The sequence below is a fragment of the Lagopus leucura genome, unplaced genomic scaffold (assembly GCF_019238085.1).
Source record: "Lagopus leucura isolate 7727_CA_CO unplaced genomic scaffold, USGS_WTPT01 Super-Scaffold_100157, whole genome shotgun sequence".
In the NCBI taxonomy this organism is placed as follows: domain Eukaryota; kingdom Metazoa; phylum Chordata; class Aves; order Galliformes; family Phasianidae; genus Lagopus; species Lagopus leucura.
The window spans coordinates 16,077,714-16,098,082 of NW_024962334.1; the positions used below are offsets into that span (position 1 = coordinate 16,077,714).

The window sequence follows — 20,369 nt, forward strand, 5'->3', positions numbered from 1 at the left end:
TTCTTTTCTTTTCTTTTCTTTTCTTTTCTTTTCTTTTCTTTTCTTTTTTCTTTTCTTTTCTTTTCTTTTCTTTTTTTAAAAAGTAGCTTAAAGAGCTAACTTGAAAAAACTATATTTTTGGCTTCATATAGTCGCTGGAATACCAAGAAACTCTCTCTCAAGGAATGAGATTTTCAGAACAGGAAAGTGAAAGGTGATAAAACAGTTTTACAATTTTAATTATACAAGGTACAGTGAACAGCTAGCAGCTGTAAAACTGTCTTAGCTACAGCCAGACCAAACTTGCTTTTGACAGACATTTTTACTGAGTCTTCACAGGACTTCAAAGTTGCTCTGAGGAGAACTTCATTTGTGCATGAATTACATTTAGTATAGCTGCAACTACAGGTGAATTCTTCAAATGTTCCAAATCCCTTCAATTGTATTTCTGAGGACAGAGTACATGTGCAATATGAATTCTAATCCTCATGATATTCTAATTCATAAAATCTAAGACATTAGGCTATGTCTAGACTCGAGAAATGACTTGAAAGGCATTTCTTACTTTTCCAAATATTCCAACAGAAATAAGACATTATAAAGGTTTTCAAAGCTAACTCCCTCCAGCCCCAAAACACAACATACTACATACAAAACTGTGAAGAGCTTTTCTAATTGGCAGTGCACATACTAAACACAGTGACTGTTTCTTTCATGATGTCTGCTGTCAGTCTGAAATCCTTGAATAGCAAAGTCTAAAAAGAAACTCTGCAGACATTTTACACTGTTTATCATCAGCCAAGTCCAACAAACATGAAACCAAGAAACTGAATAACAAAATATTTAAAACAAGCTAAAAAAAAAGAAGAAAAAAAAACCAACAAAAAAAGAAAACAAATCAACAACAACAAAAAAAAAACCCCTACAGAGCTCATAATTTGCAAACACAGTTCCATGTAAATGTGAAATAACTTTACTGTGATGGTAAAGAACTAGGACAAGCTTTCCAGAGAGGCTGTGGACTCTCCTCTGAAGATATTCAAGAACCTCCTGAACATTTTCCTGCTCAATTGACTCTGGTGAACCTGTTTTAGCAGGGGAGTTGGACTCGATAATCTCCGGAGACCTCTTCCAACACCTATGATTCTATGATTCTGTAACTCGACTTAAAAGAGAAATCAAGGAATACTTACTTGCATTAGTTTACTAGGATGCAATAAGTCAAATGAGCTATTTGGTTGCTAATGCATATATCTTATCGTTATTACAATATATTTCAGAGAACATATTGCCTTCTTAATGTTTTCCAAAGAATCACAGTTTGCTTTTTTGTTGTTTTTTTTTGTTTCCACATATGGCACAAAGGATGCCCCTTGCTCATGTTCAAAACATATCCCGTGCTGCTCTGAGAGCTGCCACTCATTTACTCATTTACTCATTTATTTTCATTTAATAACACTTGGTATAAAGCTAAACTAATAGCCACAAAGATCAACACTTCTAAAGATTCTGATACAACATATTTGCTTGCATAGAGAAGGCAGAAAAGGGAGAGAGAAAGCATCTATATGCTCATTTGCATGTTCAGGAATAAAGACTTAGGTGTCCCCTAGGTGTTTCCACTCTTATGCACTAACCAGGATGAAAGCAGTTTCTCTTTACTGAAGGTAAGAGATGCAAATCCTTCCTACTCTGATGGTCAGCCAGGAGCAAAGTCATCCCAGAGAAGATGTAATAGAGTCATTGAAGGACAAAGGTTTCCACAGCATGCAGTTCCTTTGAGCAGAGGAGTCAAACTGTTCTATCCTACTTCTTGCATCAACAGAACTGCATGGTGCATCCTGAAACAATTCTACCAGCTTTAAATAATGTACATCTAGGTGAGTGCTTCCTGAGAAGCATAAGGTGTTCTGAAACTAAAGTTTGTGCTCTGAATACTTACTGCTGTATCTTAAGCAGTCAGGAAGTAGCTGAAAGTAATTAGACAGAATAATCAATCTACACATTACAGATTTTGTTATAAGAACCTACCCCTGCCTACAACAGGCATTTTTTTAACATAAAAATATGAAATGCAAAATGGTTGACACGGGGTTTTTCACTTCTGGCATACTGAAAAGAATGCCCCCTCCTTCTAATAAATGATGCATAATCCAAATAAAGCTAATTTCTATGAAATTCATACAGGCCTAAGATTTAATTGCAAGTGAGAAAAGGCCAGCCTGTTAACCCATAACACTGTAACTGAGTTTAATCCATCGAGTAGTCCAACTTTTCATTCATATTTACTGCTGGGATAAGAGCATTTTTGCCAGTAGGCAGGCTAACTTGATAAGGGAGCCTTTAAAACAGAAATTACAAGGGAGAACAAGATGGTGTAATCCCTAGGGAGAAAAAAAAACATATGGTAAAACAGCATAGGGGTCAAATAACAGGCAAACAGCTTGCCAATCAAAACTTGTATGTTCTGGTAGCCATCTACCTGCCTGCAATGTGCCCTCATGGTATGGAAGGGTAACAGCATCATGAGCTGCATCAGGAGGAGCACTGCCAGTAGGCTGAGGGCTAGTGAGATATATCCTAAATGCTTGGGGCAGGCATGGGCTTCTCTGTATAATATTGAATGTTGCAGTATTGAAAGCAAAATGACATTATTGAAAAACTGTGACCTCTAAGAACACTGCCATGATAAATGGTGAATCAGGTAGGGGAAGGAAGAAGAATGGTTAATTAGGTTTAGGGAAAAGAAAAAAAAAAAAAGAGGCATATGAAAATTGTTTGCAACAACACTTCTTAAAGACTGTTGTACACATTTTTCCCTTTTTCTCATCTGAAAGCCTCAGAACAGATTTAATGGTTCTATCCACTGGTTGCAAAGGCTGATTTTACTAGAAGTAAAATATCTGTTAAGTTTGTATGAAAAACGAATATTATATGAGTATTATATTTTATCATAATACTTCGTATTCAAATGAAAACGTCATTGACAACTTCTAGCATTTGGGCTGGGTGAAGGGAAATATGCGGACTTTTGCAGATACATTGGCAGAAAGGATCAACTGAATTTGTGTGAACAGATGAGATAAAAGAGACAAAAGTTCTGCAGATCATTGAAGAGGATATGAACTCTTGTGGTCTGTAAAATAAAAAGACAATCCACAAGTAAAAAGAAACCAATAAAACAGCTTCCATTAAGCCAGGAGATAAATCTCAGGATGATGTTATCGTGAAAGTACAAAGAGAACAAGATATTACATAAGAGACGAACAGTATCGAAGATGAGAAAGAGTGAGTCTGGAAAAGACTATTGGAGATACAAGCTGAGAATGCCTCAACAAAAAATATTGGTGAAATGCCAGTGGTTCTACAAAAGACTTAGGAAACAATGAATATGAAGGAATTTTTTTAGGTAAGCCTTCTAAGAAACTTAGAAATTAAAGGAACTTGGAATAACTTCCCATTCATAAAATCTAAGTGTAAAAGATACACCAAAAATACCATAAAAAACTCCATGTATCTCATGGAAAGTATCTATACATTCCCTTTTTGGTTCCCTAACCTCTGAAAAATTATAAGTATTATTTAGCCATAAAAACTGTGAAAATAAAATCCAATAATATAATTGATCATTGTGCAATGGATTTCACTCACTGAACATTAAAAATATTTTTAAATACATTTAAACAGAACACAGACCCACTTTTATGTTTATATGAGGTACATGCTAAATGCCTGTTATAGCTATGGATTATATTAATCTATGGATTATATCTAATACATCTATTATATCTAATATAATATATCTATGGATATATATTAATCTATTATTTGGAGCTCTAGCAGATCTTTGTATTGGACAATGAATGAAAGAGAGCAGTGTAACTATGACACTCAAAAAACTGCATTATCAATGTTTGTTTCAATTCACACAAACCTTCCTTTTTGTCTTCTGCAACAATCTTCACTTTTGTGTCTGTTATATCTTTGAAAGAGGCCAGAAATAGTACTACATCTCCTTTTTCATTCTTTATAGGAACAATATCCAATAGGCACCAGAATGAAGACCCTGTAAGGATAAAGAATGAATTTAATTCAAACAGCTGTCATTTAACAGAGATGGGGGAAAAAGTGAATGACTAAATCTGCAACTAATGTAATTCTAAAAAAAACCCACAACCCTTGTTTGGGAGGTCAGTCATCAGAAAATCACAGATGTTCAGCTCATGTAAATCTCTTTGCATCACTGGTTGAAGCTCAGTAATACTGCTTTCTCTGGAAGTAAGGCATTAATTTAAATGCAAAATTTATCTACAAGGATCATTAATAGAGTTTAATGAAGCTGCTTATTCCTCTGAAACCATACTTTCCTTTGAACTCTCAACTGATGTTACTTATTTTACTGGAAGAGTTTTCACTTTGTTAACTTGACATCTGAAGCTTTCATGTTTACTATAGAATCATTTTACCTTAATCATCTGACTTGATACTCATTAAAATCTCTTGACAGGGACCTGATATTCAGAGCATCATTCCACTAATTCAAAGACATTTAAACTAATCAGACATCAGACTTAGAATAGAAATTGTAAATGCTTTATTCAGACTAATATAATCTAAGAAATAACTAACTCTTTGCATATCATAGGTGAGATTTATAATGCCATATACCATATGTAAAATTAATATCGGTTTTCCTTACTATCTATAATGGTCAACTTGCTAAAACATAATTTAGGAAACAATAATTTTGGCAATAATTTTAATTTTTGTTAACCTTTAATTTTCCAGACTCACTAAATAATTATACCACTTAAAATAAATTATTATTATTTTCCCTGATTGTATCACAACACCTATTTGCAAATTACATTGTTCAGTTGCACTGACATTATTCATAGGTTAGCCATGAATGCAGACCACTCAGAAGAGAAGGCAGTGAAAGCGTAGGTCCTGCTCTGTGCTTCAAGGGTAATGGGGATCTCAGCAAACATCCTGAATTTCAGTCCCATCCATTCCGGGATAACTCAATCCAGTGCCAAGATTTTGGGCTTTTCACTGCCTCCAACCACAAACATCCTACTAATATTATTTATAAGATGCATAACTAATGGTAAGTATGTCTTTTTTGATTTAAAATTCATATTTGGAGATGTGTCTACACTTCCTTCCCAAATACTACTATCGGCATTTATTTACTAAAAAAATGTATGCAGAAAAGAAAAAATGTAAAGTATCCTGAACTAGTGCTATCACTACCGTCTACTGCCAAAAGATCAACTGAAAAGATCAACCGAAAAAAAAGAAGGAGGCATTCTTAGGTTTTTTGCTCCAAACTCTATCCTCCCTCTTTCAAACTCTGAATGTTGAAAATGAACTGGACACACGAAGATCACAATTCATCTTTCTAACTTAAATTTTCAAGTAGAATTTCACTGTCTATTGAAGACTGTAGGTAAGCATGGGAGGTGAAAGAGGAGCATTCCTTTTGAAAGACTTCCAGAACTGAAGATCTAGAAGTGTGCATCAAAGAATATACATTTGGTCCTCTAAAGCCTGATTAAACTTCCCAAGAAGTAGTTTTTGAGGGTGACATTATTGTTTAAGTCATCAAATATTGTTTGAATGTAGGAGGAACTTTCCACTAAGTTTCCACTTTATACTAGAGACAGGGAGAATTTGGTACAGGAGAAAAGAAGATTGGGTAAAAAAAAAAAAGGGGGGGGGGGGGAAACAGACTGGCTTTATATTGGGTTTAAGGATATTCATTAGTAGATATTAAAGACAGAGCAGTCAAAGAAGCTCTTTTAAATGACGCTGGACATCAGAAACAAGGTATTTCCACACTTTCCTTCTAATTTGCTATATTTAATCAATTTTTGTGTAGACACTGTTTCTATATCAAAACTCCACTTAGTTCTTTTCCTTTCAGAAATGTATAGAGCAAGCACCCTATCAATCTGGGTGGTATATACAAAAAGCATTAAGCAAATTTACTTTCTTGCTTAAAAACAGAATAGTAAGTATCTACAGAATGTTGTTATAGCTCCTAAAGTGGTTAAGTCCTTTCCTGTAAAATTACATTCTGCACTTATTCTAGCAGTACTTTCAGTTGAACAAGAAGCCACTCTCAAGTCTTGCTTCTAAGCAATACTGATAATAGCAATGTTCTTTTAAATATCTGTTACACTCTCAAAGAGTAGAAGCATATCTTACTCTTTTCTGTCTTTTCAACACATACACATAGATTAATCATTAATCATTAATGCAGAAAGCTAGAGACATCAGCCACATCCATACAAACCTTACTCAGTTATGCTAAAAAGCACATCTGGTAATGTTATCTGAAAACATAGATTTGCATATTTAAGGAATTATTTATAACTGTAAGTTAGCAATGAATAGAAATAAAGACAAATACTTGCCGTTTTATATACTATAATGTATGTGCTTTTTTTTTCAATGTAATTAACGTGTCCTAGAATCCTTTGTTAGTGAACAATGGTCACTGAAATTGGTCCATATCATGTCTTCGATTAACATCATTTTTTAATCTCTTCAATCATATCTCATTATCTGCCATCATTCCCCTCCTCTGTAAATGCTCTCGAAAACATTTTGATTAAGCAAAACAAATATGCTTAAGAAATGGTGTGCACAAGTAAAGAAAACACGTATCTGTTGTGTGCACATACTTACCGACTCGCAAATAGCTCCAGGTAAGTACATAGTATGGTAAAGCTGCCTGTCTTGACAATACCTTCAGAATTTCAAAGATGAACTTTTTAGGCTTTCTGCCAGTACTCTGAAGAAAGCAAATTAGTGTGAAATATTCTTCCAGACTAGAGGAGATGACCTAGTTTAGGTCAGGACTAGATCAGTATGTACTTACACTCTGTCAAGAACCGAAATGTGCCACCTTTCACTACAGGTGAGCATTCTTAAAAAAATGTATAGATCCAGTGCAATCCATTATACAGCTTTTACTGAAAGTCAACATCGTATACTGCTATAAGACAAAAGATCTACTCACTGAAAAAATAGGGCCCTATTTTATTACTGTCCTTTTGATCGCATTCATCTATGAATGAAAGAAATTCCTTCCCTGCCTCTGATTGTGCACACAAAGGTTTCCTGTATTACCAAGAGTAGTCTGCCAAATACATTTCTTTTGGATGTTTATTTATATACAGACTTTTATTGCTCCAAGTCACCACTCTGTGAAAAAGAGTCTAATTTTTCTCTTGCATTGTGAACTGATGGTTTAAAATATATTTTAATATCCTCTAGGCTTATATAAATACATCACAGGAAAGGAGAAAAGGGACCAAATGAAGCATAATCTTATCACAAAGCATTTTAGCTATACTCCACCTTTTACATATACATAAAAATGGAGTGCTTTATGGTCTCTCTCTCTCTCTCCTTTTCTACCTTTCCTCACTCTGACAGCTAGAAGTCTCCTCAGACTATAAAAAACAAAGACTATAAAAAACAAAGTTCAACAGTGCAAGGAATTTAAGAGGGAGATTTCATACTAAACCTTGCCATTAGTGTGCTAACAATCTTTAAATCCGAGCATTCCTCTCACTAGAAAATGAGGACTGCCTAAACCAAGCAACCAACTCAGGCAGTTAGCCTAATTCATGAGCTACGTGTGCTCAGCATGCAACAATAATCACATAATCTTAAGACATACCCATCTCAGACAAAGCCCGTTGCAAAACTCAGATTAAAGTGCTTCGATGAGGATTGCAGTGGTAATGTAGTGTAGAAATATTTAAGTTATTAGAAATATTAGTGCTATTATTAATTGTCAGTTTATTAAAGTCTTTAATGGAATAATTAACTTCTGCACCCATCTCCTCAGCTTTATCAATTTTAACTGTTTTTCTGCAGTAAGGACCTTCTCAGACACGCATGAATATGAATTACTTAGAACAAGTGATACTGATGCGAAACTATCTTCTCCTTACACTTCAGAGAGCCTGGCAGTAATATGGTACAGGAAAAGTAGCTTAAGGATTTTTTTTAATTTTAATTCTTATTTATTTATTAATTTATTTATTGCAGTGCATCAAACATCAGTGGTTAAGTCAAATTCCAGATTTTATCTTTGATAGGATTTTGCTTGCTTTGCTTTGCTCTCCAGACAGACACTGGTCCAGGTTGTGCTGCCTGTCTATCAGTGAAGGGCAGAAAATAACAAATGAACAAGTTCCTGTGACAGAACTCCATCCGTGGTGAGATAACAAACCAAGATGCAGAGCCCTTTTATGAAGCTGTACACCTATATGTAATGTACTAGAACAGTAAAATCAATGTTTTACAGAAATCAAATACTTGAAGAAAAAAGAAGGTGCAAATATTTTGCATACAGGATACAAATGTCTCGTGGCAGAAAGCAATCACTCTTCATTTAAAAAATATTGTAATTACATATGCCTAAGAGGGCAGAAGTGAACTGCAATACAGTGCATTGCAGAACTTGACTTCAAATACATGTGAATCTAGACTTTAGGAGAATGCTAAAGAAAACAAAAAACAAAACAAGAGAAAAAAAAAAAAAAAGAAAACAAAAATAACCAAAACCGTCATGTCCCTTTTCCAGGGTTGGCTGTTTAAAAGACAAAAATAAAATTGTTTTCACTTATATAACTGCAATACCTTGACAATAGGATTGGTGCTAAATATTCAGCTTTACAGTAGTCTCATTTCCAGAATTACTAATTATTAGCAAAATAAAGCTGATACTTAATTTTATTTTACCAGAGAAGTTTTTAGCAGGATCATTTTCCCTTTTCCGCCACAGAAGGTGGCTGTCACTCCACAACTGACAGCAGAATGCCAAAGACTTTGTATGGGGAAACTAAGGTGGCTCTTTGGTTAGTTCATCCAAATATTCCAGCATCACTGACAACATTTTGTTTTGAATGTTTTGTCGTTTTGACAAGGTGTCAGAATTTTGTTGAAGAGAGAAAAGGAAACAATTCTTTTAAAAACGGTGATTGAACTAAAAAGGAAGGAAATGTAGATGAAAGAGAAAGCAGAGCTGTAATTAGAGCACTTTTTCTCTTTTAAGTACCAAAACTTTGACGCTAATCAATTAAAACAGTTAATACAAGGTTTCGCTACTTTAAGCAAATAAGCATTTCATTATTCTCCATTTTTTTTTTTCTGAAATGGCATGCAAGTACTAAAAAAAAAAAAATCAATTAATTTTTCCTTAGATTACGCTACTGTTGATGGCAGCTTATGTACGATATCCTGGTGACAGTCTTTGGTCTGACAGTGTTGCAAGAAAACTAAAAAGACGACATATGGGATATCAGGTAACTGACACATATAGTCACTGATGGTTTTTACTAATGCTTGAATGGCAGTAGAAAAAAGTTCAAGAACACAAGGCCAAGAAGCTCTCCTTGAAACTTTTAAGAGTCAATTTAATCTATTTCAAAAAATCTCAAACCAGAATGCTGAGAAATCCCAAGACCTTCATAGATGGAATGTAATTGGTAAAATAGTTTAAAAACAAAGTAAAAAAAAATACGGTTCCCTATGAATAAATATATAACAATTAATTGTGTAGAGCCACTTAGTGATTTAGAAACTTTCATTAAAGATATCCCTGCATAACTGCGTACAGGTGATAGAATACATATGAAGTCTCTTAAATTTATCAATCTCATGGGAAAATATGACAGTCTTTTCCCCATGTTTTCTCCTCCCTCCTTAAGTGCCCGTTCCCAGGGAACTGGGTTATTCATGTCATATTTCTCAGCATGTCCAACTCTTCTGCCATTATTCCCATGAGGAGGAAAGGGAAAGAATGTTCATTTTCCAAGTAAACACTCCACAAGAGAGAAACCTCCAATCTTTGTGTTGCTGCAAACTTACTGTTTTAGGCAGAGAAAGACTTACTTCACCATGTCAAAGTCTGAATTTATTTATATGGAGAGCATCTTTGTCTTGTCTGCTCCTAGTCTGAGTACATGACTTTTCCAGTCTTGATGTTCTCTAAATTTTATTTACTTGTTTATTTATATGCAGCCCCCAGTACAGTATGCTGTACAGATTTTATGCCAATTTATGAACTACATTTGGCTTTGTTTACTTTCCTATCTCTCCTTTTATATCTACTTTCTACAACCTTTCCTACTTAAAGAAATTCTTTGTTTCAAAATCCTCTAGTTACATTTGCAATTTCATTGAGCAAAAGCAGAGAAACTAAGCAGTGCCCATTAAACCCGTGTGACATTCATTATCCTTATGCGTGCTACTTACTTTTTGTCTGCTCTAATTTCCTTTCCCTATCTCTATCCAGATTAGAAAAGAAAAATGCATTTAAGAAGATAAGTACTTTTCTGATGTAATACGTTTACCAGATTACATTTATAAAAATTAGCAAAATACACAGGATTATCTAAAAATTCAATGAAGCCAAGGAAACCAGTTGTTTAAATGCAAAAGGCATCAGTAATACTAGCATTAATACTAGCAGTCTGCAACTTATTTTCCTGCTGCTGATCAGTACGCTGTTGTACTTGTAATACTACAAGGTATTTTACTTTGTCAGCTAACTCCTAGGAAAAGCAGTTTATACAATTGTATAAAGGAAATGCAGTTATATAATTAATTATCCAATAGATAAAGTGCTAAAATCTTGCCTTAAAATATTCTTGCTACCTTATTTGGTAATAGTTATAGAGTCATAGAATCATAGAATCACCAAGGTTGGAAATGACCTAAAAGTTCATCCAGTCCAACCGTTCACCTATTCCCAATAGCTCCCACTAAACCATGTCCCTCAACACAACATCCAGCCTTTCCTTGAACACCCCCAGGGTCAGTGACTCCACCACCTCCCTGGGCAGTCCATTCCAGTGCCTGACCACCCTTTCTGAAAAGTAATACTTCCTTGTTAGACTTGTTATAAGTCTAATCATACAATATATTTAGCCAGCATACTCTGAAAAAAAAAAAATCCAAACAAAATATGTTTTCTTCCATTTCTTTCAGTGAACTGTTTCAGAAAATGTCATGCTCAATCCTCCCTGAGGAGTCTAGTCTTTACTCTCTTCAGATAATACCTGTTGTTTTTTTCTTCATTGTTTTGAGTTGCACAATCCCTAAATGAGGAAAGTCTACTTTCCCTTGATTATTGTTTTTTTGAAATGTACTGTTAGAACTGTGTTTATGACCCACAGTGCTAAGATCCAAAAGGAATAAAGAGTTCACTGTTCACAATGTAGATTCAAGCACAGTAGTAAATATGATTTCTTTTAGCCTATTGAGGACTGTATGTTTATGGACTCCAGTATCACAGAATCATAGAATGGCCTGGGTTGAAAAGGACCTCAAAGATCTTCTAGTTTCAATCCTCCTGCTATGCTCAGGGTTGCCAACCACCAGACCAGGCTGCCCAGAACCACATCCAGCCTGGCCTTTAATGCATCTAGGAACAGGGCATCCACAACCTCCTTTGGCAACCTGTTCCAGTGGATACCTTTGGCTTTCTTGACCATGGGGGCACACTGATAGGTTGCTTATTTTTGTCCTGTAAATATTCATCAACAGTTTCAATCATGTTTGAGGATTTTCTGCTGAGACTATAATTCAAGAATTTTAACTTACTCTTGACTTTGTTCTCACAAGTACCTGTCTAGAAGGAGGGGGACAAGACTGGGTTCTGCTAAAGAGTTGAGTCACAGGTCTGGATTAACGTCACCCTCCTGCCAGTTTTAGGGGTTTGTGCAGAAGGGCTTTGAAACACACATTGTAGAATTATGTAATGCTATAGAGAGGATTAATCTTCCCTGTATACTATTTGAATCCATGTGAGCACATGCTGTAAACAGAATCTACGCTTGCACATTGAGAAGAATTATAGCAGCCCTGCAATTTGGAAAGCGTAGACTATAACCTTTTCTTAACTGCTCTATACAATCACACTGCTTCTGCAATTCCCCTAGCCAAAGCAATAATGGGGTTCAATAGACAGTGCTAACCATGAGACACTTGCCATTATTCAAAAACAAACAAACAAACAAAAAACAAAAACAAAAAGAAACCCTGTAAAGCTGCTGCAAGAATTCAATGAAATTCTAAACAGAAGAGGTAGCAATTACATTCTGCAGCACGATCCAATAAAAGCTTTTGAAGATCATGAAAAAAAATTAGAAAAATGTCAGCACATGGGAGGCATCAGGAGACATCAGGAAGGATGGTACTTTTTTCTTTAATCAAACAACAACCTAATTCATTTCAAAGCTCGGGAACAGAAGCCAAGTTTTGCTGAATCTGATTTAAAATATGAGAAAATTTGAAGAGCAAGTTGTTTGAATCCAGGATCTTGCAACAAGATAAATACTTAAATTTCTTCTTAAAATGTATGTGTAAAAGGTGGCATAAAGAACTATATCCTAACAGAATAAAAATAAGAAGTGCATACAGCATAACCATTCAAATCTGGAAGCCCAGAGTGCCTATGTGGAAACACTAATCTGTAAGCATCTGTAAGCAATAAGAGGCCTATCACTTTGTAACAACGCAATAAGCAGCAGGAAACTCTTACATAGATTTATTTACTTATAAACATGCTTCTGGGAGAACAAATCTTTTCTTGGAGCATAAGTATGCTTTTAATAAATCATACTGCTATTGAAAAAAAGCTATTAGCCAATGTCATGACAAGTGCCACTGGAACAGTCCCAGCACTATCAGTAAACAGCAATGGTTTTGTTGAAGTCTCTTTAAATTACAGCAAAATGTCTCAGATGTTACAGATAACACGCGGGATTTTACTTCTCCTCCCTCCTTTTTTTTTTTTTTTTTTTTTCCTTCTAACTGAAGCTCATTCCTTGTTTTTATCTCCTCACAGACTTTCAATGATGGTGTCACCCAAATCTCTGCAGTATGTGCCAGAGTACTGACACCTGCCTCATCCTCCCCTTCTGTTGCTCTCACAGCAAAGCTGAAATTCTCTGTAAAGTCCACATACTTCAAGGCTATATGAAATGTTCTGTTCTTTTGAAAACAGAGGAAAATAAGTACGTGGTTTCTATGCACAAGTACACTTCTTTTTAAAAGAAAGGCTTCCCTAAAATCACTGATATTTCCTACCACCTTATTATTGAGCTACATGGAAAGGAGAAAGAAAAAAAAGAAAAAAGATGCTTATATAAATGTACAAGCTATTGATTAAGGGTCATGCAATTGCTATTAGATACTACCATCAGATTCATTTCTCAGTGTTGCTTGCCTTTTACGTTTTCCCCCATCTGTCCTGTACTTTGTATTATATTTTAGATAATGTGAGCAAATCAACCACAAACGATTTCAACTGGCTTATTTTTAGGCCACATTCTAAAGTAGAACAGTGCTGAGGTCACTTTGCTAGGAACTGTCCTGCAAACAACTTTCTTGGGACTTCCTGCACATTAGCAACAAGACATCAGTAAAAAATTGATGTTTCTACACAGAAAGTTTTAGTTTTCTTCAACCAAAGCAGACTAATAAATGCCTCTTCTCTATCTGCCAGGCTTTATGTTTCCCAAAAGCAATTCAAGAGACCGCTAAAGCAGAAAGTTAGTTCATATTAAAAACATACTGTTCAACTCTTATGTTTCAGAGTGATAAAGTATTCTGTCTGAAAACAGGTTATTTTCAGACACTAGTTAAATTTAGATCTTTAAACTTCTTGATGAAAAAAAAAAAAAGGATACCATTTCTGCAAAGAGCATAATAGTTTTTGTACAAAATAAAAGTATTAAAAAAAATAATTTCAAGGAAAACGCACTTTCCTTACATTTCTTTAAAATTTATTCATTTTCTTTATTTTTAAATAAAATTATGCTTATACTACCCCCAAAAAATCTTTCTTTGGTTAATGTAGATCACATAACAAATACAATTACAGTGTGCAGTCTTTGACCTCTATAACCATCTTATTCAAGTACACTCAAGTATAGCAGAGGCTACAGATGATGTCTTGTATTAAGGCTTGTTTAATTTGCCTGTGAATATGATTGCTGCTCATCTGAGAACACTGTTACTCCCTTGACTTCAAACAACCTTTTGCCCAATGGTATCCAGTAACTTAGTGAGGCTTTTGCTCTTTCTACATTCCTATTCCACTCATGAGAGTGTAATCAGAACTCTCTTTTAGACAAGAGCACAGAATTTTTGAAACACTAATAAGAAAATATCCTGGTTTAATTGCACTGAGTCTTGGAATAAATAATTGAGAATAGTTTTGCATCTTTTTGATTTTATGACTGATTTACCACACCCTTAGAAGACAGAAGCTACAAAGCCTGACACATCTCAGGAAGTGCTTAAATGAATTTACAGGCAGGAGACAACACCACGTCCTGAGTCTCTGTGATGAAGACAACTCATCATGCTGTCAGGTCCTAAGGCAACTTGTAATGGTGATTCCAGCAACACCTACTTGCTCCATTCCTATTACAGCAGGGATTTTCAATTATCCGGAAACACCAGCCCTGTTGCTGGCTAGCAGGGCACAGACACAACTGACACCACACTGCAGTCTCTCAGAAGTCCATAAATCAAAAGTAGACATTGCTGATTACATAGTGCTTCACACAAATTATATATTCACAAGACCAAATTTCTTTTCTATGAAAGAAGATTGTAGGATTACTACAAGAGTCACAAGAGAGCACCTGTAAGAACAGACACCTTTTGAAAGGCTATAGACTGATTCTGAGGTAGGAAATTAGGTTGATGTGTTGAAATGGAACCAAGATATGACCTTCTCAGCAGCTGAGGAAGGACAGCTTAAAGTGGACTAAGCCAGTGATTATAAGGCTTGTTGTAGCATCCTCTTAGGCTGTAACAGAAATTGAAAGAATCCAATCTGCTTCTTGTTCGTACTTCAGTTTGGGGAATCATGAAGACCTTATTTAACTATACGTACTTGCTGTTGATCAATTTTTCAGTGGTCTGTCAGGGAGAAAAAGAAGGGGTTGTTTAAATGTAGTTCTTTAGTGAAGTGTCCATCTGCTTTCAGATTTAGAATGGAGACGCAAGGAGTGAGATTTTTTTTCACAAGCTACTGGAATTTAAAGAAGTTATTTTGCATTTCTGTTGTAATAATTGACAATTTGTTGCAGATGTTTTGAAGAAAATATAGAAATAGTAAGAGATAATTATATTAAAAAAATGACTCCAAATGTATACCATTTAAAATTTTCAGAAGAAGACAACAATCAGAATTTCTTGTCTTTAAAACTTACTTCTCCTGTTTGTTGCTGAAAGCACTGCAACTAAAATGTAAAAATTAGAAACTGAATAAAAAACTGAAATGTATTTTAAAATTACAATGAAAGTTATGTGTTGAGTGGAATTTCCAAAAGACATCTTTGTCTGAAGCTGTTGTCAACAATTCTATCACTGCTCTTTTCTAATAGGCAGAAACTAGTCAGCATGGGAAGGCACAACCATTTTATGCTATTGTGAAGATTTGCCAGAATGACAAAAGAGGAATATACAGAGAAGAGTCACAGTTCAAGGAGGATTGTTTTCTAGTTAGGTGAGAGTAAAATGAGTGAAGATCACCTTCCTGTTATGAACCCAAACCAAATGATCAAGACAATAAAAAGTTATATTTTTTTTCCCCATCTTACTCAGCTCCCTACCCAACTTCTTGCAGGCTAGTTTTACTCACCACAGTCTGGAACTCCTATGAAACTGCATGTGGAATGCTAGAGTTGCTATAGGTATAAGCACTCATTTTCCTAACAATTTCTGAGCAGAAGTGCTATTGCAGTTCCTAGAGATAAGTAACTGTTAAAGGCTCTATATTTAAACTTATTAAATTCAGTTGAAAACTAGTTAGATCTTTAAGTCCCAAACTTGAGTCACTACGTGTTCAGAATGAAAAACCTAATTTAATGATAAAAACTAAATCAGTTTTAAATTGAGTTGAAATCAAACTGAAAATGTTGAAAAGGGTGGTTATTAAAAAAAAAAAAATCAACACATATTCAACTTTGAAAATTTTCATTTGTTTTCCATGCAATGACATGCACGCACACTTAAAAAAATTCTGTTTTTATTTACAAAGTTCTAGTGTCTACATTTTAGACCAAATCCAGAAGGAAAACAGGAATAAGCTCTTTTGTACATACATGCTAGTCTCTCATAATACTTTCTTATCCTCCTATTGTGCTCATTATTAAGTTTAAAAGGCATACACTCAGGAATGTTTCAGTCAATTCAGCAAGCTCAGAATTGTCTCCAAATCTGTTGTTATCCCTGACAGTTTTTATTTGATCTTGTAGCTAGGCCTACAGAGTAGGGTTGTACCTGAACAGTGGACTAAAGTCAGACACCTGGCTTCACAATGACACCCTAAGGTCATAACAGAACACTGACATGTTACACTATGGCACTCAGACATTACTATTTTCTTGCCTCCCATTGATATTTGCTCCTAGTATTACACTGGGCACTATCCCTTTTAAAAATTATTTTCAGTATGTGGTAAGACTAAAGAATATCCATTCATCGTGGGGCCTTTAGTCTCAAAGTACTTATGTCTTAAAACATTGTTAACAGACACGTATGTAAGTATTATTTTTTTTCCTCCCTATCAAAATCATATAAATCTAACTGCTTCAGAGTTTCAATTTCTACTGTGAAAAAACAAATCATTCAGCTAAAATGTATGATTTACCAAATTCAATGTCTGCACTATGAAGATCTGTTGAAAAAAAAAAAAAAGGAATATTTTTGAGATATATTTTGCTTTTATTCAAGAACAGTCTCATGTTACATTAATACCTACTAATTTCTTCTTCCGATAGCATAGAAATTCATGAGAAAAAAAATACAATAGGAGCTCAGATAAATTCATTCATAATCAGAATAAGTCTCAGAATGGCTTCCAGACAAATTATACACAGCGATGTAACTAGAATGGATTGTGGGATTTATTTTATCCTATTTATCTATGTTTCAGAAGCTTAATTGCTAAGCAAATTGACCTGAAATTTCTTTGTACCTGTATTAATCATACCTACTAAATGTTTTAAGCATCTCTTGCAGTGCAAAGGAATCACAATTTTCCTGCAGAAACAAGCCAGTGAAATGAATACGTTAGCTATGCTTCTTTTGTGTACATTCATTGAAATATCTTCTCAATGTGCCCAGCCATCATTACAAAACAAGAGCCACCCTTATGTTTCTGGAATAAGATCTTCTTTTCCTAAATTCAGACATGATGTACAGATTAGAAAATATTTTTTATAATCATCTTCCTGAAAAACATAAGCTAATGAGTTCTAGGAGCTATGAATCTCTCCCTCTATTGAACAAAACAAACAAAAAACAAAGAAAGCATCTTCAAAATAGCTTTCACACTGTGAAAAATACATGAACATGGACATGAACACAAACCAAGTAAGCAACAGTTACATCTTTTGTATTAGTCAGAGTAAGAGGCTGCTTTCACCTAACACTCTAAATCACTGCCTACCTTCTTGATACTATATACCTATTAGTTTTAGAAAAGAACCATTAAAAATATTTAATGTTATAATATTATATACTGTAATGTTATAATATTTGAGGAGGTAATGTATCATTAGCAAAGACATAAACAGGATCTAAGAGGAAAATACAAGGCCTTAACATATCTCTAGAAATTCTAGCCTCATAATAGAACATAAGGTAATACTCAGTGAGGACCAGTGAATCTACTAAGCTTTGGATCATCAAGTGTACTGGAAAACTACTCCATTGGGGTGGTTACAATCCTATCAGCATCTCACGCTTAAAGTCATCGGTATCCAGCAGCAGTTCAAAGATCATATGAATAATGACACTTTCAACACTTACAGAACAGGTACATTGAAAGAAATGATGATGAAGCAAACTAATGAGTGTACACCATGAGGTGCTTTCTTCTAAGGCTCACTCTGCCCACTATATGCAAAGCATTCTAATAAATGCCCTATTATAGGAGCGAAAGCTTCGGCACTGCATCTCAAAATTTACTGAAGTCTGTGGAGTTGCTCAAGGCTCAAAATCTTTTATGTGGCAATACGTACATAAATATAACTCTACATTATAGTACTTACCTGCTTTTTATAAAAGCTGCTATTGTATTCATCATTTGGATCAGTCAAAATTCTGAGCATTTTACTTATTGGACAGAAATATTTACATACTGCTTACATTGTGGTGAATGTTAATTTTTGAATTAGGGTTTCAGCAGTAAGGTATCAGGATTTCAATGTAAGAAAACACAGGATCTGAGCACTGATATGCAGTGTCTCACAATACAGTACAGGGCCCTGAATTTATTCTTCTGCACATCTTAATTACTTGTCAGACAGCTGACATATCAGTTGATATACTGGTACATAAAATCAGTAATATTAGAAATATAATGACATGTGTACCCAAATGCATTCAAATCTGTTCCTGTAGGTCTGATTACAGACATACAAAATATCTAAATAGAAACGCGTAATATATATTTATACAGGTTAATGCCAAGACAGGAAAGAAAAACTTACCATTCTTTTTATAGAACATGATTTCTCCTTTGAATTCTACTTTTTCTTCCAAGGATTTCTCAATCTGAAGGATCATCTGCTCATTTGTTTCAGCACCAAGTAAAAATTTACAGCTGCAGCTCTTCTGCATGACTTCAGTTCGTGCAAATCCAGCAAGATCACAGAAGCCATCTGAGCAGTAAACAATAGGGAATCCCTTAGCCACCTGAGCATTTGCAAGGATGAAGTTACTATCTGTAGAAGAATATAAAAGTAAAACATGAATTACTGTCTGAAGTCAGTGTCTATTGGCATAATGCCTCTTTCAGCTTTGTAGGAAGACACAAATAGACATACATAATAAAAAAAGTCCCATCTGTCTGAGAACATGATGTTTTCTCATGTACCATCAAGCCTCACTAGATCCTTAAGCAATAATTTATAATTAACACCATGATGGGTATTAGCACATCCAAACAACACTTGAGCAGAATGATGGTGAAGTTTTCGAAGGTGCTACATTATGCTTCCTCTCCGATTCTTCCCCAGGCTGAGCAGATACAGGTAGATTAACTTAAAAAAAAGCTAAATATGTTCAAAATGTATTTCAGCAACACTCAAATTAATTTCATTCACGTAATTTTGCAGGGAAATCCTTAAAATTAGGGCAAGATATGTTATGGGGCTACATGAAATCTTTTTAGACTTTTGTTTAGACTTTTTTTGAGGAAGAAGCATTTAGTTAACTTCACCTATGACCCTGTCACCAATTATGCCGTGGCTCTTGTTTTGATAAGTAATGCTTCAGTATACACGATATATCCAATCGTAGCTCTAGGATTAAATCATGGTGAGACTACTCTGTATCCAATTGAACATCGGATATGGGCTCTTCAAAAGAATGAGAAATGGCAAACTGTGGACGTTAGCTCATGTGCCATGCGAGAACAACGAGGATTTATTTGTGAAAGTAATACATTTGAGACTCAAGATATCTGTCTTGACACTGAACAAAATATCTGCCACTTCGAGGTCCAACCTGGTAGGATGTTCAAATCAATGCTTGTATATGTTGGAAAAGGATGTGCTTGCATCAGAACTCATTGCGACTCCATACAAATAGGGGATATGATTGTAGATACTACCAATCATTCAAATCTTTGTGTTTGCAATTTTATTAATATTTTAGGATGTGATTTTAACTATACAGCTCCTATTATTTCATATCAGCTTCTGCAGTTCAATTACACTCTGATCAAAAATCTGCGTCCAGTGCTAATTGGGATGAATCTCGCTTTAGTAAGGAAGCTTCTACAACATGCACATGATGATCTGCATCGACTATTAAAACGCATCAAAGATAATGGACAAAAGACCTTGATCACTATTCATCATGACGTGAAAAAGATACATCGTGTCTTGGAGAGAGTAATGAAGGCTGGAGAACATCACTGGTGGGAGGTTCTTTTTGGTTGGTCCCCCACAGCAACGGGAATATTTAACTTTATACTGCATCCGGTAGTTGTTATATTAGGTTTAATATTATTATGCTTAGTTCTTATAGTTATATTATATATAAAGACATGGCGCTTGCTAAAGCAAGTGTCCCAGCTTGATTTAGTATTAAATAGGGATACACTGCATCGTTTCTTGTAAGACTTATTTTAAGGCTAATAGACGGTTGTAACGTTAAGGTAGAACTTATATAAGATATTAAGATTTTAGGATTATTAAGTTAATAGGTTGTCATTAAGTTAATAGGTTATAGGGTTATTAGGGTAGGATATTTTGCGAATCGGATTGTAATGGGGCAAGGCTTAACCGAGAGGACAATGGCATGTATAGGTGCAATGCGGGGATTTCGGG

The 20,369-nt window shown here is 34.9% G+C and overlaps 1 protein-coding gene across 1 annotated transcript in view; it reads right to left on the minus strand.

Annotated features, from left to right (window-relative positions):
* Nucleotides 1-20,369, minus strand: part of KCNH8 (potassium voltage-gated channel subfamily H member 8) — a 153,786-nt gene that overhangs the window by 79,969 nt on the left and 53,448 nt on the right. Inside the window, exons 2-3 of the mRNA XM_042888791.1 lie at nt 18,525-18,758; nt 3,914-4,045 (exon numbers count right to left, since the gene is read on the minus strand). Of these exons, the coding sequence (XP_042744725.1) occupies nt 3,914-4,045; nt 18,525-18,758 (366 nt within the window). The remainder of the gene's footprint in view (nt 1-3,913; nt 4,046-18,524; nt 18,759-20,369) is intronic.